The sequence below is a fragment of the Juglans regia genome, chromosome 15 (genome assembly GCF_001411555.2).
Source record: "Juglans regia cultivar Chandler chromosome 15, Walnut 2.0, whole genome shotgun sequence".
Classification (NCBI taxonomy): Eukaryota; Viridiplantae; Streptophyta; class Magnoliopsida; order Fagales; family Juglandaceae; genus Juglans; species Juglans regia.
In genome coordinates, this window is record NC_049915.1 from 1,070,023 (window position 1) to 1,091,735 (window position 21,713).

At 34.5% G+C, this 21,713-nt stretch overlaps 2 protein-coding genes across 2 annotated transcripts; both read left to right on the top strand.

The window, feature by feature from the left end:
- The first annotated feature begins 5,003 nt into the window (after positions 1–5,003).
- On the top strand, positions 5,004–7,246 carry LOC109004836. Its single transcript, XM_018983542.2, has one exon. It carries the CDS (start codon positions 5,594–5,596, stop codon positions 6,920–6,922), a length of 1,329 nt encoding a protein of 442 aa, XP_018839087.1. The 5' UTR covers positions 5,004–5,593; the 3' UTR covers positions 6,923–7,246.
- An 11,397-nt stretch (positions 7,247–18,643) lies between these two features.
- Positions 18,644–21,713, top strand: LOC109013861 (trihelix transcription factor GT-2-like). The gene is made up of 2 exons (XM_018996089.2): positions 18,644–19,030; positions 19,819–21,713. Exons 1-2 carry the CDS (start codon positions 18,765–18,767, stop codon positions 21,359–21,361), a joined length of 1,809 nt encoding a protein of 602 aa, XP_018851634.1. The 5' UTR covers positions 18,644–18,764; the 3' UTR covers positions 21,362–21,713.

Genomic DNA, 21,713 nt, shown 5'->3' on the forward strand with positions numbered 1-21,713 from the left:
GAGGAAGAAACCTGTAAAAATCAGTTTGGTTCCTCGAAAAAGACTGGAAGAAAGATTGAATGGGAAAATGAGTTTGAGTAACAGAGTTGACTGCGTTTGCTCCAGCTACAATGGAGTGGATTGTGGAGGTGGTGACCGTGGCGTCAGCGTAGGGTGTCTGAGTGAGGAGAGTTGAAACAAAGAGCAAAAGTGAATTTTGAGGATTAAGGTTTTGATTACGCAAGGAAGGGGAAGAAGTAGAAATGGACTGACATTCCAATTTTGTCTATCAGTTTTTAGGATATTTACGACAATGTCATGCACCAGATCATAAAGCCATTAGAAAATGTGATTTTCTCATAATAAAGTCTGATTAAGAAATTTTTTGCATCTACGTGTACGACATGATAAATAATTACTTGTAGAATGCATGAACGACTTTGAATATTCAATGCATAAACTTAACATTCATCATCAACACCTATTATTCCACATTGATTTAGATCCATTGGACTCACATATTATGAAAATCAGTGTCTAACTTTCAACATTGACTGCAAGTCATATGAGGTGCCTTCACTTTCAGAGTTGGACAACATTTCTCACTTAGCAAATCATGGGTACTCTCAAGACATTAATATCTTCCTCTAATCAACCTTTAAGTGTATGTGTCTAACTGATACATGGACATCAGTACAACATCTTAATTGTATGTGTCTAACTGAATATTTCATTGATAGTGATTGGAAGGTGCAAAAAAATCATTAATTTTTGTTTAATCCTTAACTATCGAGGGGATACTATTGGGAGATATATTGATTCGTGCCTCTTTGATTGGGGCATTGATAAGATATTTACTGTTACTGTTGATAATACTAGCTCGAATGATATTGCAATTTCAAATTTGAGGCATTTTTTGACGGGAAATGTGTTGGAAGAAAAGTATATGTATATGAGATGTTATGCTCATATTTTTAACCTTATTATGAATGAGGGTCTAAAGAAGTGTAATGATGCCATCACAATGGTTAGAAATGCAGTTAGATATGTGCGCTTCTCCTCTACATGATTGGACAGGTTTAAGAGATGTGCAGAGAAAAGAAAATTGATTGTAAAAAAATATTGTTTCTTGATTTGCAAACTCGATGGAATTCAATTTACAAGATGTTGGAGGCAACTACAAGATTTGAGAAGGTTTCTAGGTGGATGGAGAGTGAGAATTACAATTTTCTCTCTTACTTTAATGATGGACATGTGGGGTCTCCTAGAGCTGGAGAGTGGGAAATAATGTGAATTTTTGTGAAGTTTTTTAAAATGTTTTATGATGTCACTAATCGATTTTCTGGGTCTTTATATGTTACGGCAAACACCAGTTTTTTGGAAGATTTGTATACTCCAAAAAGAGTTAGGCATAGTTAAAGTGATAATAGTTCTTTGATGAACATGGTCATAAGCATGAGAATGAAATATAATAAGTATTGGAGTTCATTAGATATGATAAACTTGTTGTTGTTGATTGCAGTTGTACTTAATCCACGTAGTAAATTAGTGCTTCTTACTTTTCATCTGAAAAAAATTTATGACGAGACTCGTGTTGAAGAGTTGGTGTTGCGTGTGAGACAATTATTAGCAGACATGTATGTGGAGTATAATGCTAAGTTTGGTTCTACCTTGACTATTTGGGAACACGAGCCCCCTCCGACATCTATAACCACAAATGATGGTGAAGAAAATCTTGAGTTAAAATTGTTTTATGAGTGATATCAAGCATTTTCCACCACTGGATCTTCAGTTGCCAAAACATTGGTGGACCGGTATTTATCAGATAGTTGTGAGACATTTATTCCATCTCTTGACTTGTTGATTTGGTGGAAAATTAATGAGCATAATTATCCCTAGTTGCGAGGATTGCACGAGACTTATTGGCCATGCCTGTTTTCAAGATTGCATCGGAGTCAGTATTTAGTATGGGAAGTCGTGTACTTGATCTTTTTCGGAGTTTGTTGGCTCCGAAAATAGTTGAGACATTTATTTGTGCTCAAAATTAGTTGCGACATTCGTCAACACCAATTGATATTTGAGAATCCATGAATAATGTAGAGAGATTTATAGTAGAATATGATAATATTTTACTCATTAAATATTAATTTACTTTTATAAATTACTTTTCATCATCCAAATTCATTAATATTTGATATTTTAATATTATTAATATTTCTAATAGAGTTGGGAGCACAATCTTATTTTTTAATAAATGTGTGATGTACGGCTGTTGAGTATAAGAACTCAAAATAAAGACTCAAATAAGCAAGTATACATTAAGGTTGCTGAGTAGAAAATCTTTTTCTTTTATAAAACCCATGTTAATTTGGGCTGAGGGTATGGACTTCCTAAAATATTATTTGTCATTTCTTTCTAGAAAACTTGGGCTTGTTTATTCTTGTAATGGGCTTTGAATATATATTTATTGGTCCATGGAGAATTGCGAAGCCTACAAATGGACACTTCACACCTTTTGGCAATACTGGCTGGTGTAAAAAGTATATAGGTAGAGTTGTAAATAATCCATTATGTTCAATAGCTCGCTTGATACTTGTCCGGTTAAATTTGAATCTAACTTGACTAGGGGTGGGCAGTGGGGGCCCGCCTCCTCATTCATTGAAGCTCCCTAGCCGGAGCAAGTAAGTGTCACATTGCTTAAGTATGACTAATGTATTGCATTGACCTCCTATATAAAGGTTGGCTTAGGATGTCAAGGCAATACAAAATTCAACTCTAATGAGTTTAAATTCTTTTTTGTATTAGACCCAAATTTTAATATAATTTAAATTATATTATCATTTGGGTCTAAATTTTTTTTTTTAGACCAAAAAATAATTTTTAGACCTAATGAATTGTGGCTTGGGTGGGGGGCAGATTTGATCCCATCCCCCGCCCCCAGGCGGGTTGAGGGGAAGGGCTCACCCCGCCCTGCACCATGCGGGTATTACCCCTAAATTCGACTCTTGAAAAAAAAAAAAAAACTTGCCCGTGAAAGCAAATACACGCTCTATTAGTAAATGACACACACCCAATAAAACTCGACTCGACTCGGCTCGGCTCGGCTAAACCTCGTTAAGGCCTGCTCGTTTATGTCCGAGTTGACTCATTGGCTCGACTGGATTAAATGTCATTCATATATTGATAAATATATACATACACTTACGCATATATATATATATATATGTATTAGCTAATACTATATAGCACTTTTATAATTAAATATATAATATGTAACCTAATTATTTATGTCTAAATATTGAATATTCTTCATAGCTATATTTTATAATTTGTACAATAATTAGTCGACAAAATTTAATAATTTCATATACTAGTATGTGAGAACCATATATGAAATAGATATATGATATATACTATCATACTATGTTTATATATTAATAATATATATAAGCATATAATATATTGTTATTATAGATAAATATCAACTAGTTAGATATTAATTATTTAAAATTTTTTAAAATATTATAATTCAATAGAGGTTCTACTTGTTAGTTATACAAATTTAACATTAGATTTTTTATTTTTTATTTATCTAATTTATTACTTATTAAATATTATTCAAAAAAATAAAAAAATAAACAATTCGAGCAGAACTCGAACTCGTCCCACAAACGAGCTTAACCAAGCTCAAGTTGAGAGTTTAGCTTATCGAATCGAGTCGAGCATTTTGGATCGAGTCGAGCTCAACAAGCCAAAGACTAGTTCGGCTCGACTAGATTATAGCCCTCTATATAAGTAAGTTTAGGGCAGCAAAATCTAAACCCTAGACAAAAGGCTGAATATCTAGATTTTCTTATATTTAAATAATACGAATTTAAGAAAAAAAATATATTTTTAATTATAAAAAATATATAAAAATCCATATATATTTTTTTGACTGCACATAAAAATCCATATTAAATGAAGACTAAGCACATGGGAAATGAAGGAAAGAGAACAATAAAGTGTAATGGTACAAGGAACTCAAAAATGGAAAATCAATATTTAATTCATTTTTCCCAACAAGGGAAAGCAATTTATATTGGTTGAAATAGAAAGGTAAGTCATTTGGTGCAAAAAAAAGTGAGATAATAATTAATTTCAAATGAGCCACTTATTGGAGTTGGTAAACATTCTCTAAGAAATTTATTGTTGTAATTATTTCAGTCTAATAATACTTTTTATTATTTTATTGTGACCAGTGTTAATTAGAAAATCAAACGAGTATAGAAAATCAAGAGTTAACTTTGACTAGTTTACTCTTGAACCATGTCATCTAATAATTATTTAAAATTAAAATATTAAATCCAAGTAAATATGATTGAGCGAAATTTTAGTAGATTCTTGACTCATTGAGGTAGATCATCTTATCGTCATCATCCATATTTTAAGGGTGTGTTTAGATGTTAGAGTGAGTTGAGTTGAGATGATAAAATATTATTAGAATATTATTTTTTAATATTATTATTATTTTAAAATTTAAAAAAGTTAAATTATTTATTATATTTTGTGTTAAGATTTAAAAAAATTATAATGATGAGTTGAGATGAATCTGTAATCCAAACTCACCTAAGATGAATAATCAAGTTCTAGTTTGAGATCTACCTGCTAAAAAAAAAAAAAGGAGAATGGTTAAAACACACCGTTTCATGTTCCTTATAAACATAATAAATTGGAGCCACTAGATCACAATTCATGAACTTGACATTAGATGCCCATTTTATTAAACATGTAGCCACTCCAATTTGTGTCCCGAATATCATATTATATGAACATTTAGACCGACTCCAATTTTGTTTTTATTATCTTTACTGAAAATATTTTATTAGGTGGGGACAGAGGTAGACATCAATACATGTGTTACATTGGACCCACCGAATCAACCCCATACAATTTTTTTTTTTTTTTTTGATCATCAACCCCATTCATTGAACCTGCTGACGGAAGCGAAGCCCTCCATTGGGCTTCCTCGTTAAAATATAGGAGACAATATATTAAAAAAAAAAGATCACATCTTTGTAACTTCTCTTTTTGTTCTGCTCGCTTGTGCGCCATTGCGCCGGATGTAGAAGATGTTTTTCGTGATCATGGAGCCTGGATTCTCGGCTTGATTACAGGGAGTTCTGGTTATGGCTTTGTGGGGGGTTGAGGAGCTTGGAGTTTGGTGCAGATAAGTAGCTTTTTGCTTGTTTTTGAATGAACTCTTAAGGATTGGTTGTTTTTGTTTGTGTTGATTTTATTGGGTACTTTTGTTTGCTGCTAGTTTTGGTGAAGCTTTGGGTGGGTGTCTATGCGGGCATGTGAAGATTTTATGCGTTTTGTGGAGTTTCTAATTGGTATTGAAATTTTGGAAGTGGGTTTCCAATTTGGTTTGATCTATGTGGGGAAATGGGTTTGCTTGCTTGATAGTTTGAATAGTCCCAGGAAGGTTGACGGAGGAATTTAAATTGCTCTGGGAAGGATAGTGTATGAAGTTTGTAAGAATGGCTTCAACAGAGTGGGAAAAACACACAATCTAGGGTTTTAGGGGGATGGGGTTTAAGGGTCTGATCTGAATTATTGTTGGGAACAAGCAATGGATGGAAATCTATCACAAGGAGATCTGATTCCAGGTGGGGCTTCCTATGGAGGCTTTGACTTGCAAGGTTCAATGAGAGTTCATCATCAAGCACAACACCCTCATCCAGGACACCAACATCAATCTCGTGCTCGCCAAGGTTCTTCGGTGCATCCCTCGATTCATGTGGGTTTTCCACTCACAATGGTAACCGTACAAAACAGCGATCAAACCATTCCAGTGGCAGATTTCAATAAGGGAGAGCGAAGCAAAAACTCAATGAGTGATGAGGATGAGCCAAGTTTTGCTGAAGAGGGCGTTGATGGTCATAATGAAGGAAACAGAGGGAAGAAGGGGTCCCCATGGCAGCGTGTGAAGTGGACGGATAAGATGGTGAAGCTTTTGATTACTGCTGTTTCTTATATAGGTGAGGATGCTTCTCCAGATTGTAGTGGTGGGGGGAGAAGAAAATTTGTGGCCCTACAAAAAAAGGGCAAGTGGAAATCTATCTCAAAGGTCATGGCTGAGAGGGGTTATCATGTCTCCCCTCAGCAGTGTGAGGATAAATTCAACGACCTAAACAAAAGATATAAGAGGCTTAATGATATGCTTGGGAGGGGCACTTCTTGCAAGGTTGTTGAGAACCCTTCGCTTTTGGATATGATAGAGTATCTGACAGAGAAGGAGAAGGATGATGTTAGGAAAATATTAAGCTCAAAGCAGTTATTCTATGAAGAGATGTGTTCTTATCACAATGGTAACAGATTGCACCTGCCTCATGATCCAGAACTGCAGCGTTCATTGCATTTGGCTCTTAGAACTAGAGATGATCACGATAATGATGATGCAAGGAGGCACCAACATGATGATCTGGATGAAGATGATCAAGATTTGGACACTGATGATCGTGATGATTTTGAAGAAAATCACACTTCTCATGGGATGTACGGAGTGTTAGGGTCTGCAAAGAAAATGAAACAAGGGCATTCCCATGAAGATGTTAGTTTTGGGAATTCCTTGAATTCCCAGGACTACAACAAAAGTCCTTATTCTCATTCTCAAATTGCCCAAGCTGATATGAATCAAGCCTTGCCTGAGACCATGAGACCAGCTTGGTTACAAAAGCAGTGGATTGAGTCCCGTTCACTTCAATTAGAAGAACAGAAGCTCCACATTCAAGTTGAGATGTTGGAATTGGAGAAACAGCGCCTCAAATGGAAGAGATTTAGCGGGAAAAGAGACCATGAGTTGGAAAAGATGAGGCTGGAAAATGAGAGGATGAAACTTGAGAATGAGCGCATGGCACTAGAATTGAAGCGAAAAGAAATGAGTGCTGGCTTTAACTAGTTTCTTGCAATAGCTACATGCTTGATATAATTCCTCTTGCTGCCGGTAGACTGCAGTTGGTTTTGAGGGGAGTATTGCATATTGGACAGCGGAACCTTGTTGGCTGTCACCAATGCTGCCTACTTATTTTGTGTAATAGTAGAGTAGTGACAATACCAATAGGCAAATTCTCATTCTTTTGCCTGAAGGGAAATGGTATTGTCTATGGTTGAAGAGTTTTGTGGCTAGCATTGTTTTTTAATATTTTTTAAGTTGGATTTTTAAATATTTTACCTTGTTGTCCCTTTCTTGAAACTCAGCTAATATGATTTTGTTTTTAGTGCTAGAATAATTCTCTTTGTCAAATGCTGCAATATTTTCATTTACTTGTAAAATAATGTCTCTTTGTGGCAATTTAAGACGACTATAATTAAATTGTTGCTTTTACCTGCGTGCATGTGTAAAGGCAGGATATACTTATGGGTCCAAGGATTAATCAGTGCGGGGTTTGCAAGCTGTTATGATATAGCTTATGATATTTGAACAGGAGGCCATGCGATAACATATATAAGATGACCCTTGACAGCTATGACCATTGATATACTGTGAGCCTTATATAGGATTAGAATCTTGATTAGCTTATGGTATGAGAATTCAGGTCAGCAGAGTCATAGAGTAGTGACCCTGTAATTTCATAAGTTAAACTGTTTAGAAAGAAAGAAATGAATTTGATCATTTGATAAGGCTCATAATGTTCTTTAAATGATCCATTTGTCTGGTTTGATTTATGTGATGTTTTTTATAATCTAATCTGACGTCATATTACCATTATCACGAGGTTTGCATTTATACATCAATTTGTCGGTGTAACATTATGCCGGACCAGTTGGTCAGAGTGTTGGGTTGCAATGTTGCCTAATATGCATACTAATGACCGAAACTTGCACATGTTGCTGCTGAACTCCAGACTGGTTTCTGATTTTCTCAAAAATTTCAAGTTGTTCTTTCATAACAATCGTTCTCAGCATTCAGGTAGTCCTTGTGATGCATGTCCTCAGATCCTGACTCAATTTCTGTTTGGATTGCATGTTCTTGGAGCATGACTCAATTGCCATTTGAACTTCTTTCTGTTGAACTATATGTACAATTATCTACTCATGCTTATCCTTTTTTTTTTTATCGGTAAACAAATTTTGATTGATCAAAAGAGTAGGCAAAAACCCAAGTATACGGGACATATTTATCTGTAGCTGTAAATTGGCTTATTAATGTCTTCATCAATTCTTATAATGGCAAGAAGCTAGAAATCACATGCACTCCTTAATCCATTCTTTATCTTGCATCTGTTATATATGTAAATTGATAAAAAAAAAAAAAAAAAAAAAAAAAAACTGGGAAGAAGTTGTAAATGGATGGTTTCTCTTGATTCTGAAAGTGAAAATCGCATTTCAAAATTGGATAGAGAATAGATTTTGCAAATGGTATGTAATGGCTTTAGCCAATGATCCTTTTTCTGGAATGTGGCTTTTGTGTGCGAACTCTCAGTTAGGAAAAGGAAAGAAAAATTAAAATAAAAAACTTCCCACATTTTCCTGGTGTTTGCTTAACAGCAAAAGGTGTGGGTCCTACTGGTAACATCTTCCCTGTAGAAGAATTTTTCCAGCAAATCTAATCATGCATTTTTAGCAAGTTTTTGCATTATGGAAAGTTTTAAGTTGCAAAGGCTGAACTCAATTTTAGCAATAAATTGATTTTCCTCAGATTTATCAGGTAATTATGTTTCATTTGGAGGAGCAATCAGAATGTACTGAACTCAATTTTACTTTAAATTGGCAAAGGCTTGCAAGCGAATGGCTTATAATTAACGCGATCTGTCCATAATTTATGTTTCCTAGTCTTGATTGATCTCTACAAAATATGCTTCTATGTTCTGCCAACTGCTTGCAGGAAATATTTATGCTTGGATGGTTTCCAAGGATTAGCAAGTGAGAGATTTTTTATTGCTTTTATTGTAATTTTATGTTATATAATATGCAGTCATTTGTTTGGCCTTCATTCTGATTATCAGACTGTCGATCCTGGTTCTCAAATAGTCGAAGGAAAGCATTTTTATATTTGTACATTAGTTGTAGATGTTCATTTCCTTTTAAAGTCACTGCTATCTGGACCCTATATACGTGTATTATGCTGCTCATAAGTTTTAATTTTTGATTTTGTTCTTACTTGTAAAAAATCTAATTTAATTCCTTGGCAAAGAGGTCTTTGAGCTATTTTCTGCAAAATAAAGAACTACCATTCAAACTTATCTTGCAGTGAAAATGTTCAAGCGTATACTTTTTGTGCTTTACTTGTTTTTTTGATTTTATCAAAATGGGAATCTTTGTAATGGACGCCAGTGCAACTACTGGCGTTTTTGTACAGGATGTATTTTTATCACGTACCTTCAGGTGCTGATATATATTGCTGTTAAATTATCTGTTACCAGTAAAAGTTTATATTTTTTTTAGGTAACTTTTACTGGTAACAGATAATTTAACAGCAATATACCAGCAGAAAAGTTTATTTCAAATACTTGTATCTTACTTCATGCAACTAGGTATTACGGTCCTCCAAAATGTACTGACTTTTTTCCAAACTGAGGTTAGTAGCAGAGAGGTAAGTAAACTGAAAAGTTTATGAAAATTTGGGGTTTGCTTGATCATTGGTTTAAATATTGGTTGCATTCAAATTGGAACTAATCCATTGATTATAAGAAAGCTTGCCACTCTTTTATCAGCCAAATAGCTGATATATCTATTTCTTGAAAGTTTCAGTTTTCATCTGGTTGTTTTGGATTATCACCTGTTACATGCTTCAAAGGTGACCTAATATTTGTGTTGTTCCAAACTACAACTGGTAGTTATAAGGTTTATTTTTTATGCCTTAATTGATCGACAATTGCCGACAGCGATATATGTAGGAGAAGCTGGTACAGAGAAACCTTCTGTATAAGGTTTGGAATGGTGAATTGAGGTAGAGTTATATCCATTGCTCTCTATCTTCTCCAAAAGATACGTCTGAAATTAAACTGACATCATGGTGTCTATCCAATTCTTTCCATATATGAAATTAAACTGGCATCATGGTGTCTATCCAATGATTTTCATATCCCGAGTAATTCCTGGTAGGAAATTGTGGCTTAATTACATATTTCCACTGTGCTATCACTCTCAGGATATTGAATGTTGTTAAATGCCAAGTACCCTAGTTTAGTTGATATGCAGGAGATGCGAATTGGACCAATTAATGATGCCCAGCTGCTGTGGATTTTAGCGGTAAGAGGCTTGTTTTTGTTTGCCTTATATTTTCTGTGGGCATGAAGAGAGGGTTGGGGTGAAGATGTTCCCCCTCTGAATATATTATACAAGTAATTAGTGCAAACTGCATAAATCCCTTGTACCTGTATTGATTGAAAAAGACTTATTTAAGACTGCCGATTTTTATTAATCTACCTTGGCTGAGAATGGTGGGTCTGTCGGCAAAGTTATGCTTGAATCCTGTCAGTTTTATGCAGTAACAGGTAAATCCAGGTTCACTAGTTATCAAGAACTACAATTCAAATAGAAATATATGATTGGATCTGAGCATGTGAATTTAGAGTTTCTCTTTCTGCCTTTTTTTACACGTGCGAAATGATGAATTGAAAGGAAATTAGGGTTGAAAAGAGTAGAGTGCTAAAGATTAGCCACCTCTGGATACTTCTACATAGTGAACATAAGCACTTCATCGTTATACGTATCAGTTTTCTGTTTGTTAGTAAGGATTTAATCATTATTTGCGCTGGTAATTATTGGATGTCACTTTAAGTTTTCAGTAATCAGAGTTTATGATTCAATAGGATTTAATATTTTAGGATACTATGCAAACTAAAGTATTATAATCCCATCAGACATGCATATCTGCCTGTAGCCTCAAGCAAATAACTGCCTCCTGAAATGTGAAATAGTATCATTAATTAGTTTTCTTGTATTTGAATAGCCACATATATTGGTTTTCTGACACTATCACACTCTTTTTCTTGGCAGAGTTGCTATCATCCTATTTGATAATCTTCAAATAATACCCTCTCTATTTATGACTCTAGTTTGATAGTATCCATAGTACCTTAGTATTAATTGTTATAATGTTGACAGTTCACATCTTCTGTTCTCCTAGAGGGGATTGTTAGAGGACACCGAAAGGGAAGACTCTACCCACTATAGAGGTATAATCTGTATTTATTAGTTTCAATTATCGCACCTATAATTACCTACCTTTCTAAAGTTTCATGAGATATACATAATGCATACTGATTGTTATTGCCAATCATTGGGCTTAATATTCAGCTAAATCTTTGAAGCCTTGTTTGTAGGTTTGTCGCCGGTTGGGTTGCCGTAAAATGGAGCAACGCCGATATCTTGTTTGAGGATCTGTTTTCTGGGTTCCTCCCTACTGATTCACAAATCACTTTAGTGGTATTGAGGTACTCCTTCTCAGTCTCTGTTTCTGCAGCTAGAGAACACATCATCATCATCACTCCTCCTAGTTTTATTGGTTGGGTTAATACATGGTACTAGTGAAGTGGGATTACAGTCTTGACCACATGGGGCGTTTGTAAAGATAGCATACAAAGTTTGTTGCAAGACACTTTAAATGATCATTGGACAAAGCTTTATCCTGTTATCCATTTAAGAGAGTCTCACATCAGAGAAGTGGACAGAAGTAAAAAAAAAAAAAAAAAAAGGCAGCATAGAAGTGGACGGGAGAAGAATGTGGTCTTTTGTTGTTACTACAGATCTACCTGTCTTTCCCCATTGTAAATTGTTGTTTATGGGCACATGGGGGCCTCTCCACCCTCTCTTGTTCAGTGTCATCTTTTTGAGTGCTTTCTTTTGGGGTCCCCTCCACAATGACCCTTTTACATATATATATATATATATATATAAAGGTTTGTACTTTGGTCTTGGGGTGGAGATGGGTTTTGGTAATTGTTGATGTAATTAGGTTTTATTAGGCATAATTATCCTCGGGATCGTTTTTGGGTCTTTGAATTCGTGTGACATCGTTTTGTGGGTGTGCACATGCTTCCATGTTCCAATGATGCGCACAACCTTAAAAGCGGCGTTTTGCCATTCATGTAAGCATAACTCCTGAGATCAGCTTTAAACATAAACATTACTATTACCAAAATCTCTGGCACGTGGTTATGATTGCTTGCAAGTCACTCCCGCTATATCTTTTTAGTATTGTATTTTTCTCCGTTGGTAAGTCTTTCTTTTTGAGTTATAAGTACATATGAAGGATTCTTACAATAAAAATCATTAAAAATTTGAGTTGTGCAAGCCACTATGTATGGAAGTTTATATTGATAATGCCCCAACTGTAAATCATAATAATAATAATAATAATAATAATAACAATAATAATAATGGAGGGTGTGTAAATATAATTTATCTTTAATTTATTCTTAAAATTTCCACTCAATGTAATTTGAACTATTTAGTCATTCACTTGTCAACAGAGTAAAATGACCAAAATACCCTTTTTATTTTAGTACTAAATGCATATTCTTCATTTCAAAATAAAATGGAGAGAAATATGTGGAATGAATAGTCAAGAAAAGTGACAAACTCCATATTTGTATGGAGATTGTATATACATGTATATGTATATATAATATTAGATTCTGTTTGGATTCGGAAAGTGTTTTATTTCATCTCATTTCATCATTAGGCCTACACATTAGCCGGCCCAATCACTTTTTGAGCTCGACCCAACTCAGCCCACAACCCATAACCAACGAAAGTAAAATGACCCGACTCGATCCGACCCATTCGGGTCGGGTTAAAAGTTATCATCCCACAACCCCCTCTCTCGCAATCTCTAGCTAGAAAAGTTATTAGCTCGTATACAGCTAGTTTTCAAAGAATCGGTTTGGATCCAAAGATGAAGCAGGAGATTGTTGACGATGACTTTCAGCAAGAGTAAGAACTATTATGAAAAGATTGGAAAGCCATTGAAGATGGGTTATCTTCCTATGGCCTTCTTAGGACAGGGAAGTCAGCGATGATTGCAACAATGGCAAACTATTGGACGATGATGTCTATCATCTTAAGCTCACAACAGTGAAGGATAACATGGAGCTGCAAAAGCTTTTGATCGAGACTACTGCTAGGTCCATCATCGTGATCGAGGACATTGACTGCTCACTTGATCTTACTGGTCAAAGAAAGAAGAAATGTTGATGCAAAAACTGAGATACAGGTGTTCGTAACTTCGTGGAGCTACGGCCGAAGAGAGAGAGAGAAAGGATTAGGATTTTTTGTGTGGAGAAAAGATAAGAGATCGGGGGCTACGGTTTTGTCCGCTTAATAGATTGGACCAATCTGCATTATTTTTTAATCCGATTTTACCGAGTGGATGGGTCAGATATTACGGACGGATTGGGCCAAAAAATTATTTTGCACATGCCTACTCATCATTATAACTTTTCTAAATTTTCATACATATAAACAATTTAACTTTTTCAAATCTCAAAACAATAATGATATTAAAAAATAATATTTTAACAATATTTTTTTCAACTTTTATCTTTAATCTAAAACCATCTCATTTTATCTCATCTCTAATCCAAACCAATCCTTATTTACATTTGATTGGGCCATACTCAAGTGCTTAATTACCTTAGGTACCTCCAATTAGGAGAGTTTTGTTTTTCTTTTTTTCTTTTTTTTTCGGGGGTTGGGGGGCGCTGCTGAGCTGGTGCCAGATAAATGGTAGGGGTTAATCCACATGGTAGACAAGATGTACATTCACATCACATGCTCGTCCATGTGAAATAAACCTTTTTGTCTACGCGTAAACTTTTCATATACATGTTCCTGTAAAATAAAGTCAGCCACCTACCAATTCAATGTGTGCATATCATGTATTTCCCTTTTCTTTATTTTTTTTATTTGTTTTTATTTATAATCTTTGAGTTTATAAATATATCACAATATAAAGGTAGCACTCGCTAATTTCTAGCTATGAGGCTGTATTTATAATCATGTGTTGTAAAATACATAGAGATCAGCTCATCATGACACATGCGAGCGCTATATAAAGAGTACTGGCTTTTTAATTTTATAGATAAATATACATATATATATATATTATGTAACTATATAATAATAATATTAAATATGTCACCATTAAATAATTTTCAAATCATTTGATTCCACATCATAGAATTAATGAATAGTATATATTACTAGTCTAACAATATTAAATAATGAAGGAGACACCGTTGGATCGATCTTAACACGGCTTGACATGATCAACCAAGACTTTCATCACTCGATTCATTGCAAGTTTCAAAACATCACTGTTGTATTAGTTTCTTGGTGGTTGTCCAAGAAAACTTAAGAAAGAGAGAATATCAATTTCCCTTTTAACCTAGACGTTGCATGCGGTCCCATGCATATTTCTTGTTCTCAACTTGCACATATATATATATATATATATATAATCTTTTATGAAATTCTCAAAGCTACCAATCTAAATCTACCATGTGACTCCTTTGCATATAACTGGTACAATGCCAGCCTGCATGATATACATACATATATATATATATATATATATATATATATATATATATATACACATGTGTATAATTCCAGCTATTTATTGAGATGTTGTGCCAGCAAAGCAACCCGACATAAACAAAAACCCTAGCTAGCTAGTAAAAAAAAAAACACTAATGTTTTGTAAGACAAGCAACATATACGTACATACATACATATATAAGCAATTAAAACCTTGGGGCAAAAAAGGAGAAAACAATGTTATCATGTCGACAGTGCTGCATGCATACAGCAATATCCCCACTTCTCATCATGTTATTTACGAAGTATATATATATATATATATATATATATATATATATGATCTGTTTTACTTAATTCTAATTTAAACATTGCAGGCGATCGAATAGATGCCGCTCCCATGCATTATGATCTACATATAATAACTCGCCCTAGCCTGCAACCTCATACTTTGTTGTTAGATTTTTTTACTTATGAGTCGGTGTATAAACGCACTAATATTTATTATGAGACTCATAGTATATATATAAAAATTAATAATTTTTAATATTAATTAATGTATTAATAAACACTACAAGAAAAATACTTATATATGACCAGTTATATATCTGCTACGAAAGTGATAATTTCTTATTAAAATGAGTTTATTTTCAATGCAAATTAATAACCTATATATTAAAAATACTCATTTAATTTTCTTGTAATGAAAATGACTTGTAAATAAATTTTTTTGATTACAAAAATAGAGATAATTAGTAATATATATAATTTTTTTTTATCTATTTCAGTGTTTTTCCATGCATGTTTAATTTACCTGATTTATATCCTTAAGACGTTACGATTTTAGTTGACGAAACTGCCCCTTATAATAATAGATGATTGTCATGATTTTTCTGATCTCTTTGAATTTTGTACCTGATCTTGATCATATTCATGATATATAGTATATACTTTCACATGAAAGTTTTCTATATCTTTGATGATTTAATTTGTGCATTAAATGACATATTGATTGAATGGGTCCTACCCCGTTGCATTATTATTTTGTGTGTTGGGCATTCCCACTTGGGTTTTCGACTGCCAATAATTGAGATACTGAAATTGATTGCGCGCAAACGGAAACAAAAACCCTCTGTTCATTTCTCCCACTCTTCCCCCTTCTCCACCTCTTATTTATTTATTATTATTTTTTTCTATCTTTACTTCAACCATGTATCTTGGGCTAATTATTTCTACTGTTATATATATGATCACACGCAATCATATATCATAAGATTATTATTTTTTTTTTTATAAATGCTAGCTGCATCCACAAAATAGTTTTACTATCTAATAAATCATATGATAATTATAAGAGTATTATAAATTTATATTTGAGTTTGTAGTGGAATGATTTATTGAATAAAAGGTACGTACACTCCACGATATTAATTGATTAAAAAGAGGATTTCGAACTTCAAATTAATTATTCTATTGTCGTATATATGTTGAAAAATTAGAGAGGGAAACGGGAGACACTGTAGAAATTAATGGATAAGACACAAGCTGGACTGGATATTTTACTAAGTAATCCTACATACAGTCGTAGAGTACGTAAGCGTTGTGCAGTCACTTTAAAAAAGTGTGGAGTCCACCATTAAAAAATTAATTTTCTTTATATATGGGTCTTGTATTTATTTATTTATTTTTTCAAAATGATTGTGCAACGCTTGTACACTCACGACTGCAAGTATTATTTCTCTATTTTGCTCATCTATGCCAATCTAGGAGCCCCTTTTTATACAAGTATAATTACAAGGATTATTAAGTAAATTAAACAATTTTTGGATAAGGTAAACGAAGATGACAGCCATTATTAGTGATCAGAAGTGAAAGAAATTAATCGTTCTACTCATAATAACATTTAGAACCACCCATATATATATATATATATATATATATATATATAATAGGTGTATATAAGAAGACGAGAATTTTCTTTTAAGCCATGACCTTCTCACTAAAAAGAGGTCATTTTCAATTGCAAGCGCTCCTACAATTTCAAATTTGAAAAGAGAAATAGTAAACAATAATATGTATATATATATATATATATATATACACACGCTCTCCTGCCAAAATTGTATACAATATGGCTACCACATTAAGGTCATGAGGTATTTAAAGAAGAGTGATCCCATAGGCCGAAAATTAATCATATTTAGAAGGCGGTGTAGAAATTAACTTCATTCGCATTTTTTATATAACATGATTTGATATTTAAAACTTCTTTTACAAATCAAATCTTGACATGTTAGTACGTAGTACTGTGGATCTGGCCTGTGTATCTTCCATGTTGGCTTGAAAGTAAAAATATATACTGTATTCTCATCTTATTTCTTTTACATTATCCCGATGCAACATTAATATTAATAAAACTATTATATGAGTTCTTACTTTTTTAAATGCTCCATACATTATAATGAAATATTAGTGAGATGAGAGTACAACATATATATATATAGCAATAGTCTCACAAACTGACGTGGTTTCATATAATTCGTCAGATCTACTTTACAATAAAATTAACTTTACAATCTGACAAACCACATAAGTCACATCAGTTTGTAAAATTACTTTTATATAATCACTGTGTGATTAGAGTATTTCTCATAACAATATATTCCTCCGAAGAATTAGCTAGCTAAACATCCAAATTAACCTCCCCAATAAGGTCTTTTTGATGGATGATTATACAAGATCACAAGCACGGAAATTCTGAAACCATTTATTACGGTAGGTTTGAATCCAACAGAATTGGCCTACCATTTACTTCTATTCATAAATGGCTTTGCCTAATAACATGACCCTACGTCTAACCCGTTTCATTCAACAGTGGATCCCACTACCAAAATTTTTCTTTTTATAAACTCAAGTATTTTCGGAATACATCAATTTGTCAAAACTACTATGGTCTCGATCAAAGGTTGTCCCCCAATTACGCCAAATTGTATATCAGTACCACATTACTCCAACTCAACTAAGTTTGAAAATCAAAGCTCGATTTTTTTTTAAAATTATTTTATTTTTAAGTCGGTATATAGAATATGTTATCGAGCGCATCATTTAAATGATAAGTATATTTGATTTATAAAATTCAGATTTTGAAATTTATTTTTGAAATTAAATTATTTCATGCAAGTATTTTATTGACTTTAAAGAAAAAAATTTTAAATTTTTTTTTGTTTTTGTCAAAAATTCAAACCTAGGGGTAATTTGGGTACTAAGAACTACCCTCATATAAAAAAAACCTGAAGTACACAGACAAACCCAGATCATAAACGGGATGATCTATTAAAATATCATCTCAAATTAGCTTTCATGATTAAAGGTCAATGGTATCCATGTTAGGGTTAATCCGGTCATTTCACCTACCACTGAATTCCAAAACACCCTCACAAAAGCAAAGCTCATCTCCACCAAAAATAAAAAAGAAAAAAAAAACTCATTATAAATAAAAAAGAGAAAAAGGAAAAAAAAAAAGAAAAAAAAAAAAGCTGACCTACATGGGCCGGCTTTTAACTCAATTTAGCTGGACAGACAAAAACTAACATTTTATCATTATCGTCTCTATGTGCAGCTGTTCAAATATTTCTGCAAAACTTTTTTATTTTATTTTTTTGTATTTTTATCTCCATCTGTAACATAATATATATTTTATGTATATTTCTGTGCCAATTTTTATTATTTCCCACTGTTATTTATTTTTTTTAGAAAAATACTTTATCTATAACAAAATTATATAAAATTAAACTCACAAATTGATATTATTTGATATAGTATATTAAATTATAAAGTTATTTTTATTATAAAATAAATTTTATAAATTTCATAAAGTCATATTATTTTATAAATTTAATTTATGCAATCTTTTTATTCCGTAACATGAATTATCTTTTTTTTTTAATCTCGACGGCACAGTCACAGACCAACAAAGAAAAATTATAAAAGAAAGAAAAAAGAATTTGAAGATTCCACAGCTAAAAGAAAAATATATTATATATATATATATATATTTATATATATATTGTGAAAAAAAAAAGTTCTTGAGATTGACAAGCAGATCCCCACCATAATAAATTAGCAAATTCACCATACACTTATCTATCTTCATAAAATCGTCGAGAATTCACCTTCTTCCTCTGTTTGGTATTTTTATTTTTATTTTTCTGTCTTTCTTTCAGCTAGACTGTAATTGCTAGTAGAGAGAGAGTCCTATGCTGGGTGGGGACTCGGGTAGCAGGGTGTTGGAGAGCTCCGACGATGCGGCTGCGGCCATGGCAGCGGCCGTGACAGCTCAGCAAGGCGCCGAGGTTGGCGGCGTTGGATCAAACTCAGGTGAAGAAGATAAGGGTGACCGAAGTTACGGTGGAAACCGGTGGCCACGACAGGAAACTTTGGCACTCTTGAAGATACGGTCCGACATGGACGTGACCTTCAGGGATGCAAGCGTTAAGGGTCCCTTGTGGGAAGAGGTTTCCAGGTTATTTATACCATACATACAGCTATAGGTTTCTGATACAGTACTGGGTTTTTTCTTTTGTCAATTTTCATGGGAATTTGAGCTGTGTGTGTTGCTGGGTACAGATCTGTATATATATTTTTTCCGCTCTTTTTTGCGCCTTAATTGTCTCAGTTGTTCACAGTACTTAATTTGTACCCTTGCGGGCAGTTCACATGCATTTCACTCGTTGTCAGAATTCAAGGGCTAGTGTTTCTGATAAAAATTTCTTTTCTTTTCCTTCGCCGTCTATTTTTTTCTAGGAAAATTTATCCAGTGCGTTCCCAGCTAGTTTCTCACTTCATGTTGCGGGAATTCCGCATCAGCAAAGAAAATTCTGAGCTAGCTGTAGACTTTAGATTTTAGGTAAATTCGGGTTTGTTTTTGTCTTCTAGCATTTGCCTTTTCCTATATCCCAAAAAGGATATGAAAATAAAGATGATCCAGTCCATGAAAATGAATTGTTTCTTCTACATATTACTCTATCTCATTCAGTACTTTGGTTCTAGAAATTTAAAACGGAGAATGATCATAATCCTCCCAACTTTCGCTATACGTTTTCTTAATTTCGATCTTTGTACTTTTGAGTTCTTCTTAATTATTTCCAGCTTTCATGATGATGACAGAAATTTTCATGTTTCTTTTATGTGGAATACAGCTTTGTTTTTATCATGGCCGCGGATGAATCATAAGAAACAGAAACGGAGAGTTTTCTCTTATTTTGCTTTCTTTTTCTGGGTTTGATTTTATGGAACTGTTTTGATGATCAGGAAGCTAGCAGAACTTGGTTATCATCGAAGTGCCAAGAAATGCAAGGAGAAATTCGAGAACGTGTACAAATATCACAAAAGAACCAAAGAAGGCCGCACGGGGAAACCTGATGGAAAGACATATCGTTTCTTCGATCAATTGGAAGCTCTCGACAATCATCCTAATTCCCTGCAATCATCCAGTACGCCGGCAAAGTCTTATCCTACAGCTCCACCAGCAGTGATACCGGCGACCGTAGCAATGCGGCCATTCATTAACCCTCCTAGTCTTCCTCAGATCACTGTTACATCAGCGACGCAAAGTAGTATGAATATTGCCACACCGGCGATAAACCTTACAATTCCTTCGTTCCCACCCACAAACCCTACGATTCTCCCAACGCCACCGATAGTGACAAACTCTTCTCAGATTAGCGCAAACATTCCATCTTCTTTCCCGAATCTTTCTGCGGATCTTATTTCCAATTCCACTTCTTCTTCTTCCTCGACTTCCTCGGACGAAGAAGTACTGGAAGTGCGGCGCAAGCGAAAGAGGAAATGGAAGGACTTCTTCCAGAGGCTAATGAGGGAGGTGATACAGAAGCAAGAGGAGCTGCATAGGAGGTTTTTGGAAGCCATAGAGAAGCGGGAACACGAACGCATGGTTCGCGAAGAAGCTTGGAGAGTGCAAGAGATGGCGAGAATCACTAGAGAACGAGAAATATTAGCCCATGAAAGATCGATAGCGGCGACCAAGGACGCAGCGGTGATGTCATTCTTGCAAAAGATATCCGAACAGCAAAACCCGGATCAAGCAGCTCAATTCGATCTGCCGCAACCACAGCCAGTACTACAACCAGCACCACCACCTCAGGCATTAATACCAGTACAACCGTCGGCACCAATATCGGCCCCGACTGCAGCAGCAACAGTACTGCCACAAACAGTGACTAGTTTGGGAATCCAGAAGATCGATAATAATGGGGGGAGCTTCACGCCGAGAAGCTCTTCGAGATGGCCTAAAGTGGAGGTTCAAGCTTTAATAAAGCTACGGACCAATCTTGATGAGAAGTATCAAGACAGTGGGCCAAAGGGCCCTCTGTGGGAGGAGATCTCGGCCGCCATGAGAAACCTTGGGTACAACCGAAGCGCGAAGAGATGTAAAGAGAAGTGGGAGAACATCAACAAGTACTTCAAGAAGGTCAAGGAAAGCAACAAAAAGAGGCCCGAGGACTCAAAAACTTGTCCCTACTTTCACCAGCTAGATGCTTTATACAGACAAAAGAACAAATTCGAAAACCCAGTATCCTCGAATCAAGTAAAGCCGGAAAACAACATGGTGCCATTGATGGTGCAGCCGGAGCAGCAATGGCCACCTCGGCAGGATCAGCAGCCATCGGACACGGCAATGGAAGATGCGGAAAGCGAACCAATGGATGAAAACCAAGAGGAGGATGATGATGATAAGGATGGAGACGAGGAGGAGGAGGAGGAAGATGAAGAGGGGAGTGCTAGTTTTGAGATAGTGGCAAGTAAACCTGCTTCCATTGGTGCAGCTGAGTGAGACATGGCCGATCGATCGAAAAGAAAGTCCAAGGAATTATGGGGTCGGGTTTGCACGGGTTGTCGGGCCGGAAGTGGACCACCGGGTTCGGGCGGTGGTGATCAAATTATTACAGATCGACAAGGAATTACGCGTTGAAAATATACAGCAAACACGTTTTTTGTTTCCGGGGGAGGGTGGTAGCATATGATCAGTTGGATTATATGTTTATTTCATATTTTTTTTTTGGGTTAAATAAATAGCTCATATTATCGAGAGAGAGAGAGAGTTTGGTGTTGTATTTTTTTTTTTATTATGTTTGTTTCATGGTGGTGTAAATGTGAGAAATGGTTATTAGTTTTGCTTTTTGTCA

Excerpts from the sequence above, each read along its gene's own strand:
- LOC109013861 (XM_018996089.2), top strand. The coding sequence starts at position 18,765 with ATGCTGGGTGGGGACTCGGGTAGCAGGGTGTTGGAGAGCTCCGACGAT. Across the intron at positions 19,031-19,818 it reads TTGTGGGAAGAGGTTTCCAG|GAAGCTAGCAGAACTTGGTT; the intron begins GTTATTTATACC and ends TTTGATGATCAG.
- LOC109004836 (XM_018983542.2), top strand. The coding sequence starts at position 5,594 with ATGGATGGAAATCTATCACAAGGAGATCTGATTCCAGGTGGGGCTTCC.